Genomic DNA, 25979 nt, shown 5'->3' with positions numbered 1-25979 from the left:
ACGTCATCTGGGTGTGTTGAGTGATATGACGCCCAGCGCCAGTCTGTATTTAGAGGTGTTTACATGGGCAACATCTGGATGAAGTGTGAGGTCACTGAGGGCGTTTCAGACAAACCATAGATGGCCTTTCCCAAGGAAAATGCAAAGCATGCATTCCTTCATCTCTACTTTCATATGTTGTGTTATGAGCTGTAAAAAGACACACATGAATTGTTACTCCATTAAGTTTACATCATTGCTCATCGCATAAAAAAGACTAACGGGAGACAAACACTTCTTCATTTCAATCTTTATTGTTTACATCACTTAACATAGATCATATGTAATAATGTGTTTGCTGGATTTTAAATGATATAAACAAAGCAAAAGTAGGTCAAGCTGAGCTACATCTCAACATCATCACATCAGCACAGACTGTTTTCCAGAGCACAAAGTACTATGTAAATGCTGGAGGTGTCAACATTCACTTGGTATTTCTCTTCAGCCCAGGACCCTCCGGCTGAGAAACTGTTCTGCACTGCCGAAATAAGACGTGTTATCGTACAATATAATAGATTCACTAAAGAAACATAACAGTGTCAGACAGTGCGCAGAGATTCCACCCCATTATCCTAAACTTCACTTAAATACAGACATTAGGATGGTTACTCAACCACTGCATCTTTTTCTATTTCAATAGACACTTAACTGTAATTACAGGACAGTATAATATATATATAACTATTTTTTTATTTTATTAGAAAGACCTCCTAAGTACTTCTGTGACTGATATGTTATAAATATACCCACCACAAAGAATAAAACGATAGATTTGGCACGGTGAGACAAAAGCATGAGTCGAAGTTATGAGCTTCAAATGGAATCATGCACATGGTAAGGCAACCTTACTGAAGGCTCCCTTTAGCGAACATGTAGAAAACATGGCGTGTGTCTATTTCCTCAACACCAGAAGGGACTCTTAACAACACATTTATTTACACCTATAAAGTGTCTGCAGCAGACTTCTGACAGCAGATGCTCATCATTATTGACTTATGCAAAGTATACTCTTATGCTACAGTAAAGCCTTATTGGGACAGGAAAATAGATGTATCAAATTCCACATTTGTATCTTCAAACTACGTGTTTTTTATATTTTACATTCAGAATATGCTTTGTTTATTTATCTCCGAGAAATGCTTCTGGGATTTTATTGAGCGTCTGCAGGTATGTGCAAGTGTGTGTGGTGACCTCGGTGTATTTACAAATCCTTGGTTTTGATGAGGGTGACCAAAGGTTTGTCATCCGGGCTGTAGTCCTCGTAGGCGATGGGGGTGGCATCGTACATGGCGGGCCTGGACTTCTTTCCAAATCTGAGAAAAATATATATATATCATCATTGGATGGAGAATGGAAAATGAGACAATACGCCCCAAACAGACTTCACAGAATGAAACATATTAAAGTCAAATGACATTGAGGCTTGGCAGTGCACTTCAGTTAAACCCTTTTTTGGGTAGATGTTAATATTTTGAGTGGATGATGTGGCACAGACGTCCCACTGGATTCACTTTTATGTTTGCTACTTGACCGATACCATCATCCACATGTGCCGAGGACAGGTTTTTCTGTTATTACGGCTAGTTTTTCCATGGCAGCCAAGATTGTTCTTCAACACTGGAGAACATTTAGGGCTTCAGTACTGGAAGACTGACTTAACGCGATGATCAAAATGCATCCCATGTATCCATGCTTAACAGGGTCAGTGAAGAAGACTCTGCAGATAAAACTCTATCTTGGCGGTGTTTCACGCACGACCTTCTGAAGCTGCTGCCCCCGCAACCCGGCAACAGATAAGCCGATGAGGACAGATAGATGGACGAAGTCAAAAGGATACCAGGAATGTGAAGTGATAATCGTGTGCAGTGTGTTTGGGGAAACATTTCCACATTTGTCTGTAACCCCTGTTTATTATTCTAGTATAAATATGACATGAAACCTATAAAAATATTTAATTTTAGATGCATTTTATTCCTGTATAAATCACGATATAACTGTGGACGAAACATATAAGGGATATCAATCTATCTATCTACAGAAGATAGATTTAAAAACAAAAAAAGGCAATTTATTTTGAAAATATATTTTACATTTCCTTTCAATGTATTTTGAGGAACAAAAAATACTTGGAAGAAAATGGAGTCTGACCTCCTAAATACAGGGCCGCATATGGCCCCCAAGCCACACTCTGCCCAGGTCTGTTTTGAATGTGCCTTATGGATTTCTTTAAGGTGTCTTTACCATTTTTTATATTTATTTTCTGAAATGTAAAGCAACAGAAACTGGTTTAGAACTTGAAAAATAAATGAAAAATAATGAAAAATAAATACAAACAAAAGAAAAGACAGTACTCTATTGTATTTAGCACAGTGATTTGTCTTTTCATTGATTTCAACTACTGAATTGTTTGATGTCTAAAACACAAGCTGACTGAGTGCGACTGCCTGAGGACACCAATGATAACACTGTATGTGTATTATGTTTACCACGTTACTGAGTTTGCTCAAGCAGGTGGTCCTCAGATATAAGGGGGTAATAATAAGTTCCTACAGGTTTCTGTTCTGTCAGCCAGAACGACGGGGCTTCAATTCCTCATCAGCAGTCTTGTCATTCTTTACAAATATATTTTTGTTTGTCCAGAAAGTGTTTGTTGACAGGGAAATACTGAAGGTTTTATCAACATTTGGTTTTCACCTGCATCACTGAAACTCTCAAGTCAGCTCCGGCACAAGTCCAGCTGAGTGCATGAGAAAATGACTGGCTGACCTGGCATGGCGGATGGAGGCGATGGCGTTGCTGAACTCGCTGTCGATGCTGCGACAGTTGTAGAACTCCTGGTACGCGTGACGGGATGAGCCTTGGTACTCAATTCGGCTGATGCGGCAGATGCCCACGATGAGGATGATGAGCATGAGCACGAAGGCCACGCAGAGCGCTCCGATGATGATGTACAGGGAGTGGCGGGGCATGTTGGTCAGCGTGTCCTCGGGATGGGCAGGTTTCCACTGCAAGTCTGACACACAAACACACAAGTCAAGCGCACCTTGTGACTTGAATGAATAACCAAACAGAAATGCCAAGTCAACTTACGGATCTCACAGCTGGGTCCCACCCACCCGGGGGGGCAGTGGCAGGTGTAACCATTGGACTGATCGACGCAGGAGCCGCCGTGGTGACAAGGGTTGCTCTCACACTCATTGACGTCAACCTCGCATCTCTCACCTGAGTGGAACGCAAGTTTAGTTTTAACTTTGGAAAACCCCTGAAGCCGTAGATGGGCAGGCCACAAGCTAACCTCTAACCTTTACAACCGCTCCAATAACACTGAGCTTTTAATCGACAACTGTGACTCCCATAAGCATTTAATTCTTTTAATGCAATGCCCACACTTTCCCACAGCACCCACTCCAAGTCAAGAGTCACATGACACACTGTAACTGTTGTGAGGGGCCATCAATCCAAAAAACTAAATATAAAAAGTTAGTATGATGGGAAAACTGAGGGGGGCGAGCTTTAAAAAAAAAAGGAATTAAAATATTTTTTAAAAAGTTTAAAAATATACTTTTTAAAAATGAACTTTGCTTTATTTCAAGATTATAGATATATGTAAAATGTGAATATTCTCAATTTAATGAGTGAAAGAACAATAGGTGGAGAAAAAGTGTTTTCTGATTTAGATTTGTTTGAGAAACACAAATAATTCAAAACATTAACAAATATAATAAATAACTTGAACTATTTCAACAGTTGAAGCAGGAGAGATGCGTGTAATTGAACAAATAATTATTTGCCATCGACCTAAAAACCTAAAACCAAATGAATTTATTATATTTTCCAGTGAGTCCTGACCCTAATCTCAAGATAAACTTGAAGATATAGAAATATAGAAACATTTCTTCATGCTTATTAGCTTCCCTCTACCCAATAGGCTGAGGGAAATACAGGGAAACGGTTGCATGAGGCCCCTGGGCCAGACCAAGAATTTCATCATAAGGGAGTGACAGAATGAAAACAGTTTTTCCAGTGCTTCTTCATATAAGGCTCCCCCTCACTGAATTCGTCTGCCATTAAATTCAGCTTCAAAGAAGAAACTGCCTCAAGCTACTCAAGCCAGAGACTTAATAAACGCTATCCTCTCTGTGCTGGATGCAGAAATGTGATCTACTGGTGTGAATAACTTGCTGTTATTGATCTCACCCTGGTATCCAGGTGGGCATGAACAGGAAGCGTTGAGTCCGGCACTTTCACAGCGGCCTCCGTTTTGGCAGCGCAGCCTCAGGCAAGGATCCTTGTAGAGTTCGCAGTGTCTGCCTGCACACATAAACACACACGTGAATCTCTTCCCCCGAGACAAACTGCAAGTCATGATACTGTTTTTCCTGCATGGTGAAGATGAAGTGACAGTCATTACTGTTCTTTATATTCTCACCCTCAAACTGAGGTGTGCAGACACACTCATAGGCGTTGATGAGGTCCCTGCAGGTGGCGTAGTTCTGACAAGGAGCAGACAGACACTCATTGTACTCCTCTTCACAGTACAAGCCGTGGTATCCTGGAAGAGACATGAAATCAAGATGGTGAATATTATTTTGAAAATTATATTCACACAGTTGCTGTTTCATAAAGGGATGATAAATCTGCTGATCAATGCACGTTCAGCCTTTTTTTTTGTCAGATGATATTAAAGACAAAGTCTGTTTGGCTGAACACAGATCAGACAAATGCTCACAATAACAGACCAGATGAGGATGTAATGCACAGTGTTTTCCATAGGATGGCAGCTGTGCACTGACGCAGGATGCTGCAGCTGAGTTTAAAGGAGACTTGATGTGGCACTTCCTTAGACATGGTTAAACTACTATCAGCCGGTTAGACTGTAAAAAAATGATCTAAGAAGCAGTTATATGTGTAAAGGTGCTGACACAAAATGAGTCGTTGCAGCTCCTGAAATGTGGTTTTAAATGGCATTATTTCACAGCCTCTAATACCACATACACACACAAAAGAACAATACTCTTATTCTAATTTGTACTCTGATTCCAAGATGGTTCAGACTTAAAATAACTCTTCCTTGTGTGCGCTCGGTAAAGACTGAGAATTAATGGGCTGCGGCTTCAGCGCCTCCTGGGTGCTCCTCGCGAAATGTCAGTAAAATGTCAATTGCCTTTCTAAGACTGTCTGCATTCTGTGCGCCAGCCATCCCACTCAAAATGAGTCGAGTAAATGAGTAGAAGATGATATGGTTTACAACACATATGCTGCAGAATGGTAACACTGGGTTGCTGCCGTTGGTGCGAGCAGACTGGAATGTGGAGATGAATCTCATCTCAATTTATTCTGCTCACATTTTACAGAAAAATAAGGGGGTTGTTTCCTGTAATTTTAAAATACTTCAATTATTTTACAGTAATTTAACAGCAATACTGACATGGCTTCAACATGCATTGTTTATGTAAATCATAAATGCATAGAAAAGCGTTACGACTCGAGGACAGGGCAAAATAACTACATTGGAATTAAGATGTAACTACGTTAAATTAAGTAAAACATTGGTTGATAACTGGATGATAATGATAAAACGTCTTTTGGTTTTGGAAATAAGAAATTAGGAAAATTACATTATTACAACGAAGAACACAGAATTCCAGGTTGAATTCACAATAAGTAAATGAAGGACTGAAAGAAGATAATATGAGTAGGTTATGAGTGAAAATGTTCAATATACAAAGCACAAAAATGACAAAACCACAAAGCAGTATAGGAAATATGCGAATAAAGATACTATTAAGGAGGATACCATCTGTGACAATAACAATTCAAGTTAAAAGGATGTGTATTTTTATGAGTGAAAAATGTATCATAAGTTAAAAATAAACAGATTGAATACATAATACACCAAAAGAAAACTGAGGGGAGGAAAAAGATGAGAAACCTATTTGGGAGACAGAAATGTAACTATAAGATGCACATCTCACTTTTATACACGATACACTTCTCGCAACACAATGGCAAGTCAAAGTCTCACGTCACGCAAATTACAGTGATTTACTCGGCTCAAATGATTTCACAGTTAAAAATAGTAATTACTGTAGCTGTTTAGACTTTCTCTGGGAGAAATGTTGACGTATACATATACAGAGCTCCCTGTGCAGCTGGTGTGCATGAATGAGATCATCAGCTGCAGAGGCACACTGCTATTTCACACAGAAGTTAATGAGAAACCAGGACATGAACCAACAAGACATGAGAAGATGGGTGTGACGAAATGAGCATTTGCATAATAAGCGTGAAATATACGTCCATTTGGCACCGTAGCGCCGATGAAACTGCAAATTGACACTTCATTTTTCTTCCCTATATAGCTCAGAGTATTGATGCATTAACCACTAAACACAATATTTCAATATTTCCCACCGGAGTTTCGCCCCATTATGTAGATCCTGCGCTCAAAGGCAGATGAACCCAACGCAGGAGATGATCTGGGATTCTACAGTCTACGTTCTCTTAAATGACGGACCAGGAAGTCAGACTGCCAGATTATGTATATGAGCCACTTTGAAAGTCATCCATCTGTGCGTCCCAGCACGGCAACCGCCAGACAATGAATAATGATAAGTCATCATTCCCCTCAATTGATTTCATCACAGGAACATCAACACATCCCATCGACAATTAGCTCATTATTCAGCTTGACAACAATCATTTCTCAACTAAGTGTGTGAGTCACAGGTTACAGTCCTGCATGGAATGTTGGGATAGACGGAAGAAAGGCATTTATATTTTATATTTTGATCACAATAAACAGACTCACAGAATGACTGCAGGTGGTGACTGCAGGTGGCGGCTTGAATCCTACCTGGCACACACAGACACCTGTAGCTGTTGCCCACGCTGCGACAGACTCCGTGGGCGCAGGGGTTCAGCGCACAGAAGTCCACCAACTGGGCACAAGTGGGGCCTGTGAAACCAGCTGTGCAGGTGCAGCCGAACCCGAGGGGCCCTGGACCTTGAGGGTAGCAGGATCCATTATTGTGGCATGGGCTTGACGCACACGGGTCCACCTTCTGCTCACATGTGGAACCTTGGTATCCTAGAGGGGAGAGAAAAGCAGAGGAAGAAAGCCAGATTAAATACGGATGAAAAGCCTCTATCAATATAAAGAAGGAGAAGTTTATTCAATCCCACATCAAAGATACAGCAACTCTTCCGTCTCAGCCTGGTTTCAGGGATCAAAAAGGAGCAGAGAGAAGAATAAATCTTTTAATATTAGACCCTTTTTTTAAAGAATTTTCTTTTCCCAAGCAGATTGTCAGCTTAAGGCTTTTCTCGATGGAGTCTATTTTGATCTATTCCATAGTCCTGTAAGTAAACTTAAGTGAAGTTTGTTAGATACAGTAAGAGCACGGAAACTAATAACTTGAAACATATGAGTGAATCACTAGTGTTTTTGACTACATTGTAACACTTTTTTTGTCCATTATTTGACGACTTTAGAAGGTTTCTGAACACAGGGAGTCATTGCTCCTCATTCATGTTCATCTTCTCTTGGTTATGAGCCAGTGGCTATGTTCCGCCTCTGCCAGGGTTTGGTAGGTTTCCGCTTTACCATCTTGGAACTAAGGTCTCGCTGGGGAGAAAATGCACGTGTCCAGGAATGTCTTCCTTCTTGCCACTTGCTTCTTTCTGTCTTTATAGACCAGGGGTCTCAATTCAGGCCTCCAAGGGCCGCAGTGAGTGTAGGTTTGAGCAGCTTGAGACCCCTGCTATGGACCTTTTAAGGCTCATTTATACTCGATGTTACGTACGGATCTGGATACAGACGGGGCCTTCTGTCCGTGCCCTTCATTCATTTTGTCTGTATTTCTGCACATTTCCACTAAGCTTACAGATACTGACTTAACAGCAGTACCACTTGAAACCATGGGAGCAGTCTTGCTGTTACTACCCCGAGACATAACCTCACTGACCACCACCTCCTACAATGCTGCCTCTGTTTCGTCTTTTGTGCTACAGGTACACGAGCAATACTTCTTCCACAGTTGCCATGTTTGTTTTGGAGTTTGGCGTTGTCATAAACTTGACTGTAAGAGTGCCAATCCCTCCTCCATCCTGACAGAGGACTTTCTCATGTCCTCACCTGCTTCCACTTCATAGCTGACCATGTACACCAGACTATGAATATAACTTTTTAAAAACATTGCCATTCTATCTGGAGCATTTGGATCAAATCACATTCATAACCACTGTCAGGAAGGCTTAGAGAAAGTTATTATTTATCTGTCTGTTCTCAAAACAACTGAGAAATGGATGAACGGATTATAATAGAAATTTTCACAACAATTTCTAACACACAACGACTAATATAAAGACTAAACATTGTTGGTGTAACCTTTGGAAGAATCTGTCTGGGGCTGCGACTAATTGTGATTGCCTTTGTTTGGACCTATTTTGAATTTCTGTTTAAACTAAAGTTGCTTAAATCATCTCACTGCGATACTCAGACACTATACATTATTTAACAAGTATCTTAAAATGATGACACATAATCCAGGAACATGTATTAACCCTGTGAAGCCTGAAGCATAAAACTGTTGACAGAGAGGTCCAGGTCTATAAAACTGTGGTCTTTATTGATCCTTGAGAAGAATTTAAAACCATCACTATACACACATATGTAACCCATATAAAACATCTGATCAACATCCACATCGAAATCATTTGAATAATAATCTAAAACGATGTGTTCAGTCTAGCTCCATAGTTCAGTGCTGGTTATTATTATTAGGAGGAGAGACACTGGGGACACTTCATGAACTAATCGCTGCAGCCCTACATCTGTCACACCCGTCTTCCTCGCCCCCAACAATGTATGTTGTGCCCCAATGAGCTCATTGCGATCTACGAGCAGCGTCGTGGAGCTCAGTGCTCTCTGAATGCGTTTCTAGACCGCAACTTCTGCAAGAAATTCCAGGTTGACTTGGGTCACAGCGGATGGAGCAGGGAGAGATGCAGGGCTCGCGCTGCCATTCCATCACTGGGAACATCTCAACAACGATCCACGCTCACACACGTAACTCCACATCTTCCTGAAGCCTCTTCTCATTAGCTCGTGTGTTTGCCTTGCTAACCTCTTCTCTAAAAATATTCTCTGGCTCTCTTCTTCTGTTATTCTCATGAGATCTGCCTGGGTTCGGTTACATGTACCTTCAGTGGCCCATAATGAGTGGGCTGCTTGATTTATGGCAAACACAGTGAGACCCGCTGCTGACTGCACAGCACAGCAGCGCACTCCATTGAGCTAATGAAGGGTCCCCGTGGTCTCTGGGGAATCCACTTATCTGCAGAATTTTATTGCACCATGTGAGGAGAGAATCTATCATTCAGCCTCAGACACATCAGCGACAGTCAGGGGAAAGTCTCCACCGTCCACTTATCACAACTTAGCACCTCTGCCATAATGAGTGTCGCTTCAACACAAACCCAACCTGCCCACTCACTCGGTCACAAATGCTGCGATAAATAATGAAAGACTTGCTCCTATTAAACATCAGAAAAGAGCACTTTGGAGTTGAGCTCCACATGTTTGTGCCTCATGAGACATAAAAGACACTTTGTGTCATGAAAACATTCCAACAGTGAGCAGGCTGTTCATGTCTGCTGCTGGCAGTTCAACCTGCCATCATTAAACAGAGTTTAAATTTAGCCGTCCCACTCGCTCCCCCTCCCATCCGGCTCAGACTAGAGGCACTCACTGTACACATACCCCATGAGAGCGTGCGGAGGTGCGAGATGACAGGATGGAATACCTTCGCTAATGAACAAAGTTTAAAATAAGTGTGTCACAAAGCACGTTCATGTGTTTATTGATGTCTAAAATTAGACTGGCTGTTCTGTTTTTTTTTTTTAGAAAGACAGCAAATGCAAGAAAGACCAAAAGGAAGAAAGGAAACACGGATCACATCACGATGGCAGTGGATGAATTGACAGTAGCAACTACGTATCTCTGAAAAAGTATTTACACACACCCTGAAATGTTTAGGCGAGGGGAAGTATCTTTTAAAACACCATTAGTAGAAGGAGTCGCCATGAAGAAATCCATCTGCAAGCTCAAATCGGAACAGGTACCTTCAGAGCAGTAGCAGCGGGGTCCAGCCAGGCTGCTGACACAAGTGGCTCCATTCTTGCAGGGCAGCGAGACACAATGATCAACCAGCAACTGGCAGCGCTCTCCTTCATAACCTGAGGACACAAGAGGATTATTTTAGCTAAACTAATAATAAGCATGAACGACTTCTGCTTATATTTGACCAACATGTTGACTCCTGAAATTGAAATGGAAATTGTAATTTAAAGGTTTTAGAGCAGAGAGTGCCACCTAGTGGCCTCTGAAAAAGAGGGCAGTGTTTCGTGAAGCCTCATCAGTTTGACTCTGAGTAGAGTTATGGTCTAGTAGTACTACAGTACTACACAGTATATACTACACAGTATATACTAGTGATGGGCTGACGAAGCTTCATGAAACAGTTTGCTTCACAAATTAGTAATGATGTGAGGTTTCATTGAAACTGTGGTTCAAATTCAAAGATTTTAGAGCAGAGAGTGCCACATCTGGAGGGTGCTGATAATGAGGACACTGTTTCATGATCTCATAATTCATAAATACTAGTAGAACACTTGTTAAATTAAATGCAGATAACATTAGTATCATGTAGCGTATTATTGAAAATCTTTGACTCTTTAAACTGCAGGTGGAGTATAACACCAACTGATCAAGGAAAGAAACAAGTGGAAGCACCTACATGCAAATAGTGAACAGACATAACTCACACACCTGGTGGACAGGAGCAGGTGAAGTTCCGTCCTTCATCTCCTTGTCTGACATCGGTGCAGGTCCCGTTGTTGCGACAAGGACGACGGTGACAGGCGTCAAACTCCTCACAGAAGATTCCTGTGTAACCATCCTGACACTCACAAAAGAAAGTGCTCTGCAAAGACACGCAGGTTCCCAAATGAGAGGGAAAAAAACAACAAGGGCAGGACGAAAGTAGTCTCTTGTGACTCTTTTGTGAGTTCAGATCTCTTGATGTCCTCTAAAACTCACCTCGGCAGGTTGGGTGACACATTTTCCTTTGCCGGAACACTGAGGATCACTGAAGCTGCTGCCAGGCTCCACGCAACTGCTGGCCTTCACTGTCAGGTTAAGTCTCAAGGTGACCTCCGGGTCTGTGGGGGCACCCGCCTTCATCACACCTTCCACAAAAAAGATCACTTTTAAATTACACCCGAGTGGGAATTGAAACAACATCCTCATGATTTAATATTTTTGTGTGACGTCACTGATACTGCGTCAAATAATTCCTGTTTTATTTTAGCGAAGGTGAGAGCACGAAGGTCACAATCTAGCACACTGGAATCAACTATAAAGACTCTGGCTATGAACTGGGTCACTTTACTTTCTCAGTGGACAGTGAATCCCCTTTGGTCTCCCTGGGCAAACAAGTTCAGAACATTTCCTATTTTATCCTCCATCATGGCTGAGGGCTTCACCGGCACAGGGATAAAAATAGACCCACGGTGAATATTAACAGCCGCTTTTTTAGAGATGCGTTTCATCCAATGGGTTGTGAGCTTTCAGAGCTGAGGTAAAAGCCTGCGAACCAATCACATCGCACAGTATTCCCATATGGCCTCATGACTGATGGTTCAATGACACCGACTGCTAAAACTGCATTGTCATTCCGAGGCAGTCGGTCGGCAACATGCAAAGTCACCACTCCCACTACTATGATGACGTCTTCGTGCGGCCAAGGTCACGCTCTTTCTGGATGATTTATGACGTTTGAAGGCAGGAATAAAGACTGGCCTTGTCCATCCATATCCCTCTATCTCCCTCTGATCACTGTCTTTCTTCAACCTTATCTTAATGTTTCTCTCCTCTATAATCCTGATCCCCTCTGGTTTATCTCCCCGGTGTCACACCGCTTTTTCTCTCTCAGGCTGCAATGCTTAACAGACATTTCAAGGTCAACAGACAACATCAAATATGTTAAGCTTACAGTTAATCCATCAGCCGAAAGGCGAACAACTGATACTGGATTCTTTCACTTTTCTACGGTGTTTATTTCGAGCATCCCACATTGGTGCCATAGTGGGAGTAAAACCCACTGATATTTTTAATCCGAATCCTCCCTGAGCTGTTCGTTCAGCTGCAAATATATTTACAAAAATATCTGTGTTGAAAAACAGGGATTACCACCGATGAGTCATGATGATCTAAATCTAACCCGTGCATCAACAGGTTCCCACATTAAATAACTGACAACATGAGTCTGAATCAAAGGCTTAGTCGATGAGTCATGACCGCTATTTTAAAGCAGGAAGTGATTTGCTTCCACTAAATTAAGATGAGATATTCAAGGCAGGTTGGAGGATCTTCCTTTCTCTGGACTCTTCAGGCAGCCTCCATAGAGGAACTTTTCCCATCGCTCATTGCAATGTTTTCACAGTACTGTTCATTCCAAACTAGATTTCATTATAGCATTACGTAAATAATACGGGTCACATACCTACAGTAGAAGAAAAAAAAATTATACTCCTTTAATTTCAATTTTCATTGTAATGTTGTAACGTTTGAGCAAACTGATTTAGAATAGGTTGCACAAATGAAATCAGAATTTGGAGTCTTTTTCATGACTCGGAATCTCAGAAGTTTGGACAGGTACCATTAGATGAGGGAGCACCCGATTTATAATCTCGTCTCACTGTTGAATTGTTCACCGGAAATCCTATACCATTAAATACTATTGTGGCTCATTTGACTTTTATGGGTTTATATTGACAATTTCCCAAAAAATCCACATTTTCTGAACTGGCATCAGTCAATGGTTATTATTTAAGTGTGTCTCTTAAATTGCTTTTTCTTGCACACTGATTCAAGTAAATGACACCGCCTCCAACTGAATATATCATTCTGCTAAATCTTATAGAAGAACAGTTACTTGTGCTTAAAAGGTGGAAAAGTGACATGTGAAACCGTCATTTAAATGCAAAACTGTAGGTGCAAAGACATAATTTGTTTAAGACAGTTCAGCAGACGCTATACTTTGACGTATAAGTGGGTCTCTCTGAAAATCATGGCTGCTTACTGAGGAAGTAGTTTTGTCCCAGGGGTAGGAAGTGGTCCGCAACCACCAGTCCATCAGTCGCCTGAAGGAACCAGACCTTAGTGCCATTGGAAATGGAGGATCGGAGGAACCCGTCTTCACTGACGCGCCACAGAACTGGAGCTCCACTGGCATTTACCAGCAGCCTGATTAAAAGAAACAAAAAATAGATCTTTGAGCTGTTTGTTTATATGGTCTCATATTGAATTCATATATGGACTCATATTACACAATCCACACAATGTTTAATGGTGTCTTCCTAATTCCATATACAGGATAAAATGTTTTGGTGAAGTCAGTATTGAAGTACATGTACAGACAGTTATCTGATGTGGCTTTTAAGCAAATACCAGTTGCTTCTCTGTTGGTTTCCAGTTCATTTTGTCAGTCTCTTACCTCCACTAAAGACCATAAAACATATAAGACAAGAGACTGAGTCCATCATGAACCCGCTGTGATTAAAGACCCTGGTGCCCGCAACGGCCAGATTCATAAATATGACTTTAAGCGACTGAGCAGCTCCGTTTGAATCCTGTGGCTTGGAACAATGCATCAATATCTCCCTCCATGGGATTGTGTGGTGCCAGCTCACCGTGGAGCCAAACAAGGACACACACGGAGAGTCCTACAGTACCAGCCAGGGTAATCTGGCGAGCGCTGCTTCAGGAGGGATGCTGGGGGTTTCTGAAGCAGCTGGTTGGCATATGCTCAGAATCCATCCAGCCAGACATCAACACCTAATATGATCATGTGACAGCCAGATCCAGGCCAGTCTCGCCACAGGTGACAGCTTCCTAAAATCATATGGAATATAGAGAGCAGGCTGATAGTGAATTCACGCCTGCTTGGAATGACGTTAGGGATTTTGACAGGTGAGAGTTGGTCTGTTGTAGGAACACAGCAGGAAGCGTGATCGTGAAGTCGAAACGAGCATTCATCACCTCACACATTGGATTGTTATATATAATGAACCACCACGTTTAAGAGCAAAAATGATCTGTGTTGACCTCACATTACAGAGATGGTGTCGGACAGAGGACACACGGCCATAAACAGCTCTGGCAACGTATGATCTCAAACTATGTTGTGATCTTGGGGCGAAGGGTGGTGACACGTGGGCCCTGGTTGTTCATTTTCAATGGTGTTAAGTCTGTGTTAACTGTCACACAAATGGGAATCTCAGGCTACATTTATGTCTCATGACTTGGACACTTTCACTGCTTGCACAGCTGCTTTCACTTTGATTTGATTTTGAGGAGGGACGTGCACAGACGAAGACATAGTGGTGCCCCACCCCTTTGTCTCTTTGAGAGAAAAGTGCCCCTCCGGAGCACCCTTTTGTCTTCATTCTTAAATCCACAGATATCATGTATTTTGATATTTGACTGGGCATATAGTTGACTTTTTTTGAGAGAATCATTCCCTGACCTGTTTTGCATGGGCTACTGAGGCTTCATGAAACTGTCCTCATTTTCAGAACCGACTATATGACACTCACTTTGGAGAGTTTCAATGAAATTTCACGTCATTTCCAAAATAAGAGTGAAAATGGCGACACCGTTTCATGAAGCCTCACCCCTCCCCTAAAATGTCTGTGCATGTGCCTCTTAAAGAGGGAAGTGCATGTGACAGTGGCAAACTGCTGCAGTCAAAACTGGAACTGAGTTACCCTGAATCCTTCCATACATGGATTTATGGCATTTCTTCAGTTAAAATGAGAGCAGAAGTAATGAAAAGGAGTCACGTTTGGAACTAGATGGCTAGGATGCTACGACCTGTTGGTTCATCTCAAGTAAGGAACTGTCAGCTTTCATACTTTCATTCTGAAATTTCATTCAGCGGAAAAGCTTCACATTACACCTTTGAAAAAATAAATAAAAAATATATTTTTTCACCATTTTAAAGCTCCTTTTTGTGGCTTACAGGGTTCAAGGCATTTTTGTTCTTGTTGTTTTGGCTTTGACATTCTGTGCTTTCTTCTCCACCCTCTCACTGTATCAGTAGTTACTTTTGAGTTTTGTTTCCCTGAGATATGAGGCGGTAGCGTCGCTGTCCTTCACTGTCTGCTGTGTGTGTAAATAAACAGGATGAAATCCAAACAGCAGCAGTTGATTAACTCATAGCTGAGAGTCGGAGAGTGATCAAGACCCTGGGACGTGCTGACCATCTGTAATACGGGCCAATGTCAAGGACACCTGGCCTTCACCTCCAGCATTCCTTCTGCATTATTCATTGACAATAAGCACAGTGTGGCTGTTTATGGGTCCATGAAAGCCTGGACATTGATGGAGGAGCCGGCAGTGTAGCAGTTCCAAAAACAGCTATCACAGGGGTGCATTTCATTTTAAATACATTTGTTTACCATTTCTTTTTTTCATCCGTGTCAAAATGATTTTTATTGATGCTGGCATTTCCCAAGCTGAAGATCAAGTTGACAAGTCAGAATGTTTAACTGTTCTTACTTCACAGTTGTTTCTTCAGGCACCTCCAGAGCAACAGTCAGAGTTCCTGAAGTCAGCTCACACAGCTCCGGGCTCAGACAGTGCAGACCTTCCACCACCTGAAAGTCACCACACACACACACATTCCTCAGCCAGAGCCCTCCCAACTTAATTGAGTCGAGTGTTAAAGTTATCTCACTCTGTCAGCCTCCCACTGCACCACCAGGACTCGCTGGCCAGGTTTGGGTTGCCATGGCTGCAGGGTGGGAGGTGCCGGTGCAACGGAAGACGCGGTGGTTGGCTGTGGTGGCTGAGTGGCAGTGACCGTGGTGGCGGAGGCCACGGTTGTCACCAGCTCCGGAGCAGAGGGGGTGGCCGGTTCCCAGTCTGCGGGTGGCAAGTCCAATAAGATTTGATCGCACCTCTCCCCCTCGTAGCCTTCGGTGCACACGCAGGTGTAAGTCGCCTCCTTCTCATCCCTGTTGCTTCGGCTGCAGTTTCCATGGAGACAAGGGCTGCTGGCGCAAGGATCTGTAAAAAACTGAAGACACAGGAAGGAATAACAAGGTCAGGGCTTGATATTGTGGTTTAACCTGCTGAGCAACGCCATCAGTTTTGACCTCCCATTTGGAATCAGCAGGGAAAAGTGAGGACATCAAACTCTGAGACATTTTGTTATCTGATGCATCACAGAGATACAGCACTGAGGCTATTTGGAGCGTGGCTGTTCATTCAATTCGAACATGTAGATGTTGCATTGCAGCCTCAATAATACATAAATAGGGTATAACAGATGCACCACTGATGATAAATTCAGCCATCAAGTGCTCAACTGTCATTCCAAAAACTGTTTTATTTTATAACTAAAATCTGTATTGCCATTTTCTGCCATCATTTCTGATCTTTTCAATCGCCCATGAATGAGGTTTCTAATGGATTTGGAATGCAAAAACTTTTAAAGTACGACACACACTCACTCAACAGATCAAAACACATCGAATTTGATCGACACACACACAACCCCATACTGAATGCACACACAAAAAAAAATATATATATGTCCAATCCAAAAAACACACGGCCACGTACGTAGGCGTCCACACAAACACACACTCAATAGAACACAAACTGAATCACACGCGCCACAGTGCTCACAGTGAGCTGCTGTTTAAACATCTGCTCACATAAATCTCCCTCCTCATGCAGCAAAGACCAAAAACGCACCCTGACAGCCTCCATGTTTGTTCCCCTCATCAATAATTGATCCTATTTGGATGGAAGCGTTGCAGCTGGATGTTGAAGGTGAAAGAGGACAAAGCCTTCAGAGCTCAGTGTTGACATCATCTCCAGCACATTCAGTTTCATTTCAGAGCACGGGCGCTTTGCAGAGTATAAACATAAATGTGCTTTAAAGCCAGACGCGCTCCCACAGAGACTCGTCTGCAGCAGAGATTAACACATCCTTCTGTCTAATTGTGAGAGACTTATTTTGGCAGTCTGAACGGCGTCAGTTACCACCAAAACTAGCCACTGGAGAAAGGAAAGCACCTTGAGAGACACAGCTTCACAAAATGGTGGGGTTAGTTTAGTCAGAAAAAGAGTCAATCGGGGTGCAAAGTTCTGGCTATTATTTGGGTTAGAATAATTATTTATTAGAATTCATGTTCATATTTTTTAAGCCATTTATTGGCCTCGAAAGTATCTCCAGTCTCTGCAACAGTTGCGCTCTGTAGTATGCTTTGGTTTGGTATCAAATAAAGGTAGTCTTTTGTATTGGAGTTTCCTCCTCGATTCACCGTTCTCCAGTTGTAGCCTTGTAATTAAACTGTTTTCAGATAACACTTTGAATAAAGAGCATGAAAGAAATAAAAGGTCCTGCCGGAACGCCGGATGATAATGATGCACGAAATAACAAACTCTTGGCTGCACATGAGCAGCTTCATTTGCATATTTCGGAGTGGAAACACAAGAGGAGAGTTGCACTTCTCTTTACTGTCGTTGTGACATTTTTTTTTCTCCCCGAAGCTCAAGACTCTTTCTGTTTGTAGTCGTCTCGGTTTAAAGTTCAAGCAAAGACTTTGAGAGGCATCGTGACATTTCCTGCAATGTTTGTTTTCAGATCAAAATCTTTTCATTTGTCACCCTGTCATTTCTCTTTTGGCAGCTTCTCTTAAGGCTGCAGATGGATGGCACTCGTAAAATAAAGACTTCCCGAAACGACGTCTATAAAATTCAGCATAATCTGGGCATGTATCAAATTTGACTGATGGATTAACTGGTGAATGAAAGCTGTGGTTGACATTAACAAATCAAGAATAGGTCTTGTAGAGTTTGGACCATGGAGGTTCATGATGATAGGTTGGTTTGAACTGGTTCTGGCATATTTACTGCATGTGGTTAGATCAATGTGTGCCGGGTGCCGTGAATGTATCAAGCATCTTCCGCCGATATATGTAGTATAGTACTGTATGGTGAAAACATGTTGGTATCGAAAGTTGTTGAGGAAAACTGCATTTTGATTGCACGTTATAAACTCAACTATATAACTATATGGAGATGTCAGAAGAGTGAGACAGTCTTGGAGATGATGGACAGCAGTGAAGCAGGTCCTGCTTTAGATGACGTGTTTACAGTAAGTAAAAGTAAAGTAAAAGTAATTACCAAATGTTTTTTTTAAGTATTTTGTGTTCGCTTCAACTGTCTCAAAACAAAAATCTCCTCACAATCCAACATGACTTCCCCCAGGTGTAAACAGGAAGTCGAAGAATGAAATAATAGGTAGAAAGACGTTCAGCGTTTTTGGGTGTCGTCCTTGGATTCGGATAAAAAGCGATGCATGTTTTCCCAGAAGTCACTTATATTGGGACAAAGCAAGGGTGAGAATAGCTTTTGATGGTTAGGGTTAGGGTTAGCAAAAATTGGCGATTGTGTCGCCAGTGGAAGTGGAACATAACAAACTGGGCTAACAGCACACAGTGACACAATGATGGCAGTGGAAATGGCTTGGCACCTGAACCATCAGTATCAGGAACACAATTACACAAATAATGCAACTGGCTGGTTGAAATGTCCAACTTTTCTGGCGTATAATTCGATATATATGAAAACTGTATGTTGCATTTATGGAAAGTATTTCAATATTTGATTCTTCATTTGGTAATTTGACTGTAATGTACATATACACAGTGAATGACTATTTCAATGACTGTATAAGTTTATTTTTATGCCTTTCAATAGTTCTACCTATGCAACCATAATCTGGGCAAAATATGCGAAGAATGATCTGAAGGTTTTCATAGGTTAACTAAAATTTGGTCTCTTAAATAGTGTAGAAGAATATGGTGATGGCAAAACGACACCACCCAAAACATCAATGCATTCATGCATTCTAGAATTTAGCGTGTTGAGTAGAAGTGGATGGAATGACAAGCAGCCGTTTGTGTTGGGATGTTTAGTGAAACTATTTCATAACAGAGAGTCTGGCCTTGAATTTTATGTCAGCACCGATACAACCACTTCTATGTCAACAGACTGGCTTATTAACAACAGTTTCAAAAATATTTTTGGCTTAAAAATATCTCTCCCTCATCGACAAATCACAGTACCACGTGCCAGTGTTATTTCTGGTGCAACCTGCTTGGTATTCATCGACAACACGCTTAAACGCCTCAGGCTTGAACAACCATGTGAATCAATTAACTCTTAACAGCTCTTAATAACCCAAATTAGTCTCTTCATCTTCATCCACAAAGACCTGTGCCGAGAACAAAAAGATCCTCCAAGGCCAAATAAATTGCTCGGCGCAGGATTGTGCTCATTTGCGTGGCCCCTGAGGAGGGAGGATCGATGCAGCTGAACAGAGACGAACAGCATCGCTCCTCAGGATATTGGAACCATCCATTTACCTGTTGGAAAACTACAGACACACGTGAAACCCCACCTCGCACACACTAGTCACCGATGCCACAGTTCGGCCTCACAAATGAGATTTGATATCAGGAAACACTGGACCCGCATCAATAATGCAAGACGAGAAATTAGACTCACATGTTCGGGAGCAGCGAGTCTGTACAGCACTGTATGTGTAGAGCGAAAAGTGGCCATGAATTATTGAATCATTTTGAAATAGATGAGAGTTGCAACTAGCTGTAACTAACCCTAAAGACAGATGGTTTGTCGCCTGGTTTATGTGAAGTAACTTGTCGCACCAACAAACTGATTTCATCGTATGAGTCAAATACAAAAAGTCAACTGCACTGTTTAGTGAAAAACGCATTTGAAGTCTGGACTTTATAAAGAAGTATGTTGCTTTTCTCATGAGGCCCTGGTAAATCGATAGCCAGAGTTATGAGTCTGTCCCTGGAGGGAATCGCCCGAAGCAAAGGCAGCGGCTAAATTGCATTATGTGCAAGAGGTGGCGGTGTTTTTCTTGGTGAGTGATTTGTGGTCAGGGCATGTTGAAGTTTCTCAAGAGATGTTTCATTTCATTAGAGCACGAGAAATCAAATTCAACAAGGAACTACCTCCTGCATTTGCATTTTGCTACATTCATCTGGAAGCATAAGCCTTGTAAATAGACATGTACTTCAGAATTACCTGGCACACAACTCAGTCTTTAGATGGTGCACGCACATCTTTGTGGATTTATTTTCTTCAAAAGAAAAAGCATAATCGGTGACTGAAATGAATGTGTGCATCAACAGCGGTTTGGAATTTCAGATTCATGTCCAGAGAGACGTCATTTTTTAAAATGTGATTTCTCCTGGCTAGTGAATTCTGACAGTGATCAGCTGTGTAGTCACAGCATGAGAACCAGAAGGGAATTGATGCATCAAATATCACCTCAGTCCAGCTCAGGTCTTTGGTTTTGTTAAGTTTTGCAAAACCAGGCAGCAAGAGAGCCCCCCATTCCATGTGGTCTGGGGACCAGTTGTTTGACTTTTAAAATACTGCCAACCTTCCTACATCCATATTATACCACTTATCCTGTATTAACTACTCTATGATTTGCTATTATCCACCACCCGTTTGTAAAAAGTACTTCCTCTCTTCCACTAAAATAATGTGAAAATCTGTATCAAATGACTTTCCATATTCAACAATGCCAGTTCACGGTTATTTAGTAGTGATTGGGATTAGTCATTCAGAGTAGTAGAGAGAGAGTGCAGGCAGGGGTTGCACGAATAACAGTGAGGGAAGATTTATGATAAAGTGCTGTCAACAAAATAAAATAAAATAAAATAAAATAAAATAAAATAACAAAGGCTGACTTTCTACTCAGACAGGCAACACATAAATAAGATGTCAACTTGTGCAATAATTGTAGGCACTTTTACAAACTATTCTTATCATTTATTTATTATTTTTCATTTGGACTGTATGAATAGTTCATGTTCAGTTTCGTTTTTTTCTTATTTTGGTACCACCGCTTAATGTTGACTATTGAATATTTTAGCTTGTTTAAAATTCTTATAAATGTTTCAGAGGTCTCTCACCACAAAGAAAGATGATCAAATCGAAGCAGGCAGCAGCATTAAATACTTCCAAAAATAGGCTCAGAGGGGGGAAATGGCCTGAAACTGTGAGGTGCGGGTGACGAAAGTGAGGACAGGGCGCCGTATATTATGAGGCAAAACACTGAATTATGTACTTGAACGTGTGAGTGTGTAAATGAAGCCATTATTAATGAACCGATTTGACTTTGACTCCACTTTCAGTCGGCAGGAAACAGTACACACAAAAGAAAAAAGCAGATATATTATCTCTCAGCAGGTGGCCTGAAATTGCTCTGCACTTTTGTTACAACTATCACGATGGGTTGCCATGGTGACTGAAGATGGGGGTAACACTAGAATAATTAGCATGCCGCGCTGTGCAGTGGGAAGCAACCCTCACCCTCATTTCTCTCTTCTTACACAACTTCCAATATTTGCCTGGGAAGACCCATGGTGCCTGCAGAGAGACTATCAATCACACAAAGCACTTATTTCAGCGCTGTTTACCAGTGTTTAGATTCCCTCACTGGTTATAATAAAGCTCCTGCTGTGGAGGGGGAATAGAAGCAGATTCGATTCACTGTAGTGTCCTGAAACAAAATGAATCTATGGATCTGATGACATGACCTCAAGTTCTCCGACACCCTCACAACTTTCTCTTTGTAGTCAGTCAGAAGGTTTTCACTATTCCGGCATGCTACAGTATGAGGCTTCCAGGCCAGTTATGCCAGTGAATCTCTCGATAGAGACTGAAAGCCGGATCAGCGTTTCATCTGCTTACTTTCAAATTTACTATCAAACAAAATCACACAAAAACACACACACACATGCTTCTATTTCATCTGGGTTCTAATGGTAGTAAATAGAAACCACACTTATTTCAGAGGCGACATTCATTGGAAATTGAACAATTTATTGAGCATAATAAATGAAGTTAAGCTGCGACATAAAGGCTTTTGTTTGTTTGTTTTTGTTTTTAATCTTTTATCGGGCATCAATTCCGCACATTGTTTTGAACATGTCTGAGACCTTCTGGGCCATTAAAAGTCTCCAGGGTTTGACTTCATCTTGTCTTAAAGTGGTTTGAATGGGTTCACACTCAAAACTGTCTGTGTTGCATTTCTGTTTTGTTTTGTTTGCTTTTCATTGATTTTCAAAGCAACATGGCAACAGAACTACGGAACAGACATTTTCAAATAAAACAAAACAAAATCAGAAAAAGAAGCTTTGGGTTACATCTTTCGTCAAATGAAATCAGGTTTGACATACTCAGCCCACTTGGTCCATATCCTGTAAAACTTTTCCATTAGACAGATATTATATACTGTATCTACCCACTCGCCTGCAGTCTGTTTCTTGTGTTACATTTTTGCTCACTGCCAATGCCAACAGTATATAGAGCAATTTTCTATGTTCCAATCCTCGGGTCAGTTGCCCTAATACCTAACATTTAAAAGCCTTGTTTATGTGAATGTGGATCTCTGGCCGAACTGGGCCAATTCCCTGGTACCCGCAAAAGATTTGTTATCTTTGTTTTGCTTTTCATTATCATATGGCTTCATCTTTCCTCTTACATTTTTTCTATTCATGCACAATTGAAAAATGAGGACCCTTCCTCTTCTATTTATGTTTTTGTAAGCTATTATTTGCGACTCCAAACTTTACCACCGTGCATTCAATTGTACGCAGTTGTCTGCTGTGGTCCTAAGGGACTACACTTTGTAGCTCCAGGCCTTGCATCCACCACCCCCCACCCCGACCCCCACCAGCAGCCACTAACTCTATGGAGCGGAGACGTGTCGACAACGCTCTTATTTTCATGTTTTACTAATGAGAGAGGGGTTAAAAATTGATGTGGCTGATCTAGATCCATATTTTTTTTTTGTGTGTAAGCTGGCATTTGTCGAGCTGAACACATCGAGAAACTGGAGCATCGCGCTGTGTTGCATCATGGAGCAGAAGCGGAAGATACAGCAGGAATCACAAATGAGGACAGTGAAACACAGACCTGTAGGTTCGCGGCCAACACGCTTCGGTTTCAGCCAGCCGGAAAACTGCCTCACAATCAGTCAAAAAGAAATTAGCAAGATGAACTCAATTAAACTTTTATACAGCTGGGGGTAATTTTATATGTAATATGCAGTGAATAATGAGCGTGCGCAGATATTTAATTCATGAAATGACAAAGTCAGGCTTGATGATCCTCTCACCGAGGGACCATTAGTCCCCTCAGCATTTACAGCAGCGTTATCCCATGCTGTGTTTAAATGTCTGGAGGAACAAGGAAGCGGAAGAAGGAAGCAACCAAATATCACATTTAAAGCTCAAATAAGTGAGTATCTGCAGGAATATAGAGCGACAACATAAACAAATGACTGCAAAATTCTCCATAACTTTTCTCTATAGCTGTATTCTTCTCAGCAAATACCCCTTTAAAACCCGGTGTAACCTTTACATGACTGTGATTTCAGCAGCAGGCACCTTCTCTTCACTGGCTGTAGGCTTCTATTCATCTTAGTGAGCAGTTGACGCGCGTCCTGCTGCTGTATTTTCTTAAGCAGCCGCTGCAGTCTTGTCTTTTGCATTGTCAGCATTATTTGTCACTAAATAAGGTTTTAATGAGCTGGCAACTTCTAAATCATTCATCGCTTTTGTTGTTTGAATTCACTTTGGATTTAGACTTTTTTCATCTGAAAGGGTTTTAATGAGCCCTACTGCTGAGTTTATCAGCAAACACACTTGACAGTGACACAGGACGATTGTGAAGCAACACTCCGGAGAAAACCCAAACACAATACGCCACTTGTCTGGTGCTTATTACTGTTTTTTGTAATATAATTAAAATAGTATCTCCGCCATTACTCCAACAACAAGTGGTCTGTCAATCGCAGATTAATACATTAGTATAGCTGTGTATGATGGCATTAAATTGAAAATGTGTATTGCAATAATGATACAATAGTAAACTCACCATGGAAAGGGCACCAAACTGAACTCTCTCTGTTCCACGAAAATAGCTCATCGGCAGCAGCTTTTTAGGTGGAAATGAGAAGAAAGGGAAACAGATGCTTTGAATGCTATAAATAAATAAGAGATTGTCTGTTTTCAGTGACCCTGATAGAGATGATAAAGTGAACTCTGGAGCCGTCTAATGACCTCCCGGGGGATTTGAAGAATAACATAAAAAAAAATTAAAAGGCTACATGTGGTTTCTGTGATGCTGACGTTCAGTATTGTCAGGGGAAAATACCTGAAGTACTATGTCAATGCAATGACTTTCACAAGTCAAGTTTATTGTTTAGCTAAACGCTGACTATAAAATGCAAGATTTGAGCTTCACCTTGAAACTGAATGAAAAAAAAAAACCTAACGAATATTGAGGGTGAAATCATGTTTGCAAATGTGTTATAAGTGTTATATTGCTAGAAGGAATCCGAATCTTCATGTTTTCCGTGTGAGAAAGGGTATCGTGTCAACTCCGGTTCCAGATTGACTTTTTTTTTGGTTTATTGTTTCCTTCATGACTGAGCGAGGATGAAGCACATGATCCACAGATGGATTACTGTAGCCTCTGGAGTCATGCGGGCTCTGTATGTGTGCAGAGGAAGCTGAAAGCCAAGCAATCGATTTACTAGACAAGTCACCTGTGTCCACAGCACAAATGGCTAAAATAAGATTCCTCCACAGGCTGTCGGTGACTAGAAATAGAAACAGCAACATGGAGGAAATAAAAGAGCCAGCTACGAGGATTCTAGTCACCCAGTGCAAAGTTCCAGGTGAGGACTGGATCAGAGCGTATTAGACAGAGAATCAAGATGGAGAAGTATTTTAGATTGAAAAGCTGAAAAGTCTCCTCTTTGAACTGGAGGATGTGGTGGAGGAAGGTGATAAAAGGTAAGACACACAAAAAAATTATATCATAAAAGTGTTGTAGTCCATATATAAAAAACAAATAAATAAAAAACCAAATGATAAAAAATCCAAATGATCAAAACGCTGTCACTCTGGTGAGTATCTGCTAAGAAACCGCTGACAGTGAGTTGGAATTTGAAAGACCAACCTGTTAGACAATATATTTTCAGGCAATTCACTTTTAAAGCGAGCTGTAAATTTTAATCCAGTTTTTGAGGTTAAGTTGTCCTACTTCTACAGGACTTTTTTTCAGATCACTTCCTATGGCAACACTACGGAAATTCATGGCTGCCAGCAAGGCAAAACTATTGTTGGAGGAGAATCATTTGTCTTGATGCATGTCACATTATAATGTGACTAGCCATGTAGGCATTATTGGACTCTATTCTACAGCGAAACTGAAACTCAATAATGTATTGTGACTTCTAAATGAGCAAAACACTACTAAGTGTTTAGTTTATGAAGTCAATTTCTGTAACTAAATAATAATAATGCAATAATATAACACTATTTTGTGATATTTATCATATATTTCTTGCTTTTTGTCATGTTATTGTGCGCATGTGAGCGCCACCTGGATGATCAAGCGCTTGCAAGACCAGAACCGAGTTTAATGTAAACTAGACCACTTTAACTTTGTCAGTTATCATGCGTTTATGCCAAAAATATGCTTCTTTGAATTCAATTTCTGACCACTAGTTGAATAAGCATCACTAAATAACATGATAACATCCCAAAATAGCGTGATGCAGAATCAAAACTAGTAGCAGCTCTGAGCTTCTGTACTATACACTGAGCTGTAAACAAGTGCGAGGGCTCAGCTGTGAGCGGATGGTAAACGCTCGCAACGCGTCCAGGATCCAACTTCGACTGTACAGTAAATGACTGGGATCAATCGCGTCCACTGCTTTAGATTCAAACCGATGATG

General features: G+C 41.3%; 1 protein-coding gene across 1 annotated transcript in view; it reads right to left on the bottom strand.

Moving 5' to 3' along the window:
* Nucleotides 1–274: 274 nt before the first annotated feature.
* Nucleotides 275–25979, bottom strand: part of dner (delta/notch-like EGF repeat containing) — a 37163-nt gene continuing 11458 nt past the window's right edge. Inside the window, exons 2-13 of the mRNA XM_053874025.1 lie at nt 15843–16184; nt 15665–15762; nt 13185–13348; nt 11141–11289; nt 10871–11024; nt 10165–10278; nt 6896–7129; nt 4469–4591; nt 4237–4350; nt 3130–3261; nt 2806–3052; nt 275–1352 (exon numbers count right to left, since the gene is read on the bottom strand). Of these exons, the coding sequence (XP_053730000.1) occupies nt 1241–1352; nt 2806–3052; nt 3130–3261; nt 4237–4350; nt 4469–4591; nt 6896–7129; nt 10165–10278; nt 10871–11024; nt 11141–11289; nt 13185–13348; nt 15665–15762; nt 15843–16184 (1983 nt within the window). The 3' untranslated portion in view covers nt 275–1240. The remainder of the gene's footprint in view (nt 1353–2805; nt 3053–3129; nt 3262–4236; nt 4351–4468; nt 4592–6895; nt 7130–10164; nt 10279–10870; nt 11025–11140; nt 11290–13184; nt 13349–15664; nt 15763–15842; nt 16185–25979) is intronic.

Source organism: Synchiropus splendidus, chromosome 8 (assembly GCF_027744825.2).
Source record: "Synchiropus splendidus isolate RoL2022-P1 chromosome 8, RoL_Sspl_1.0, whole genome shotgun sequence".
NCBI lineage: Eukaryota > Metazoa > Chordata > Actinopteri > Syngnathiformes > Callionymidae > Synchiropus > Synchiropus splendidus.
The sequence above is the reverse complement of the archived record's forward strand: the minus strand, read 5'-3'. Positions and strand labels throughout refer to the sequence as shown.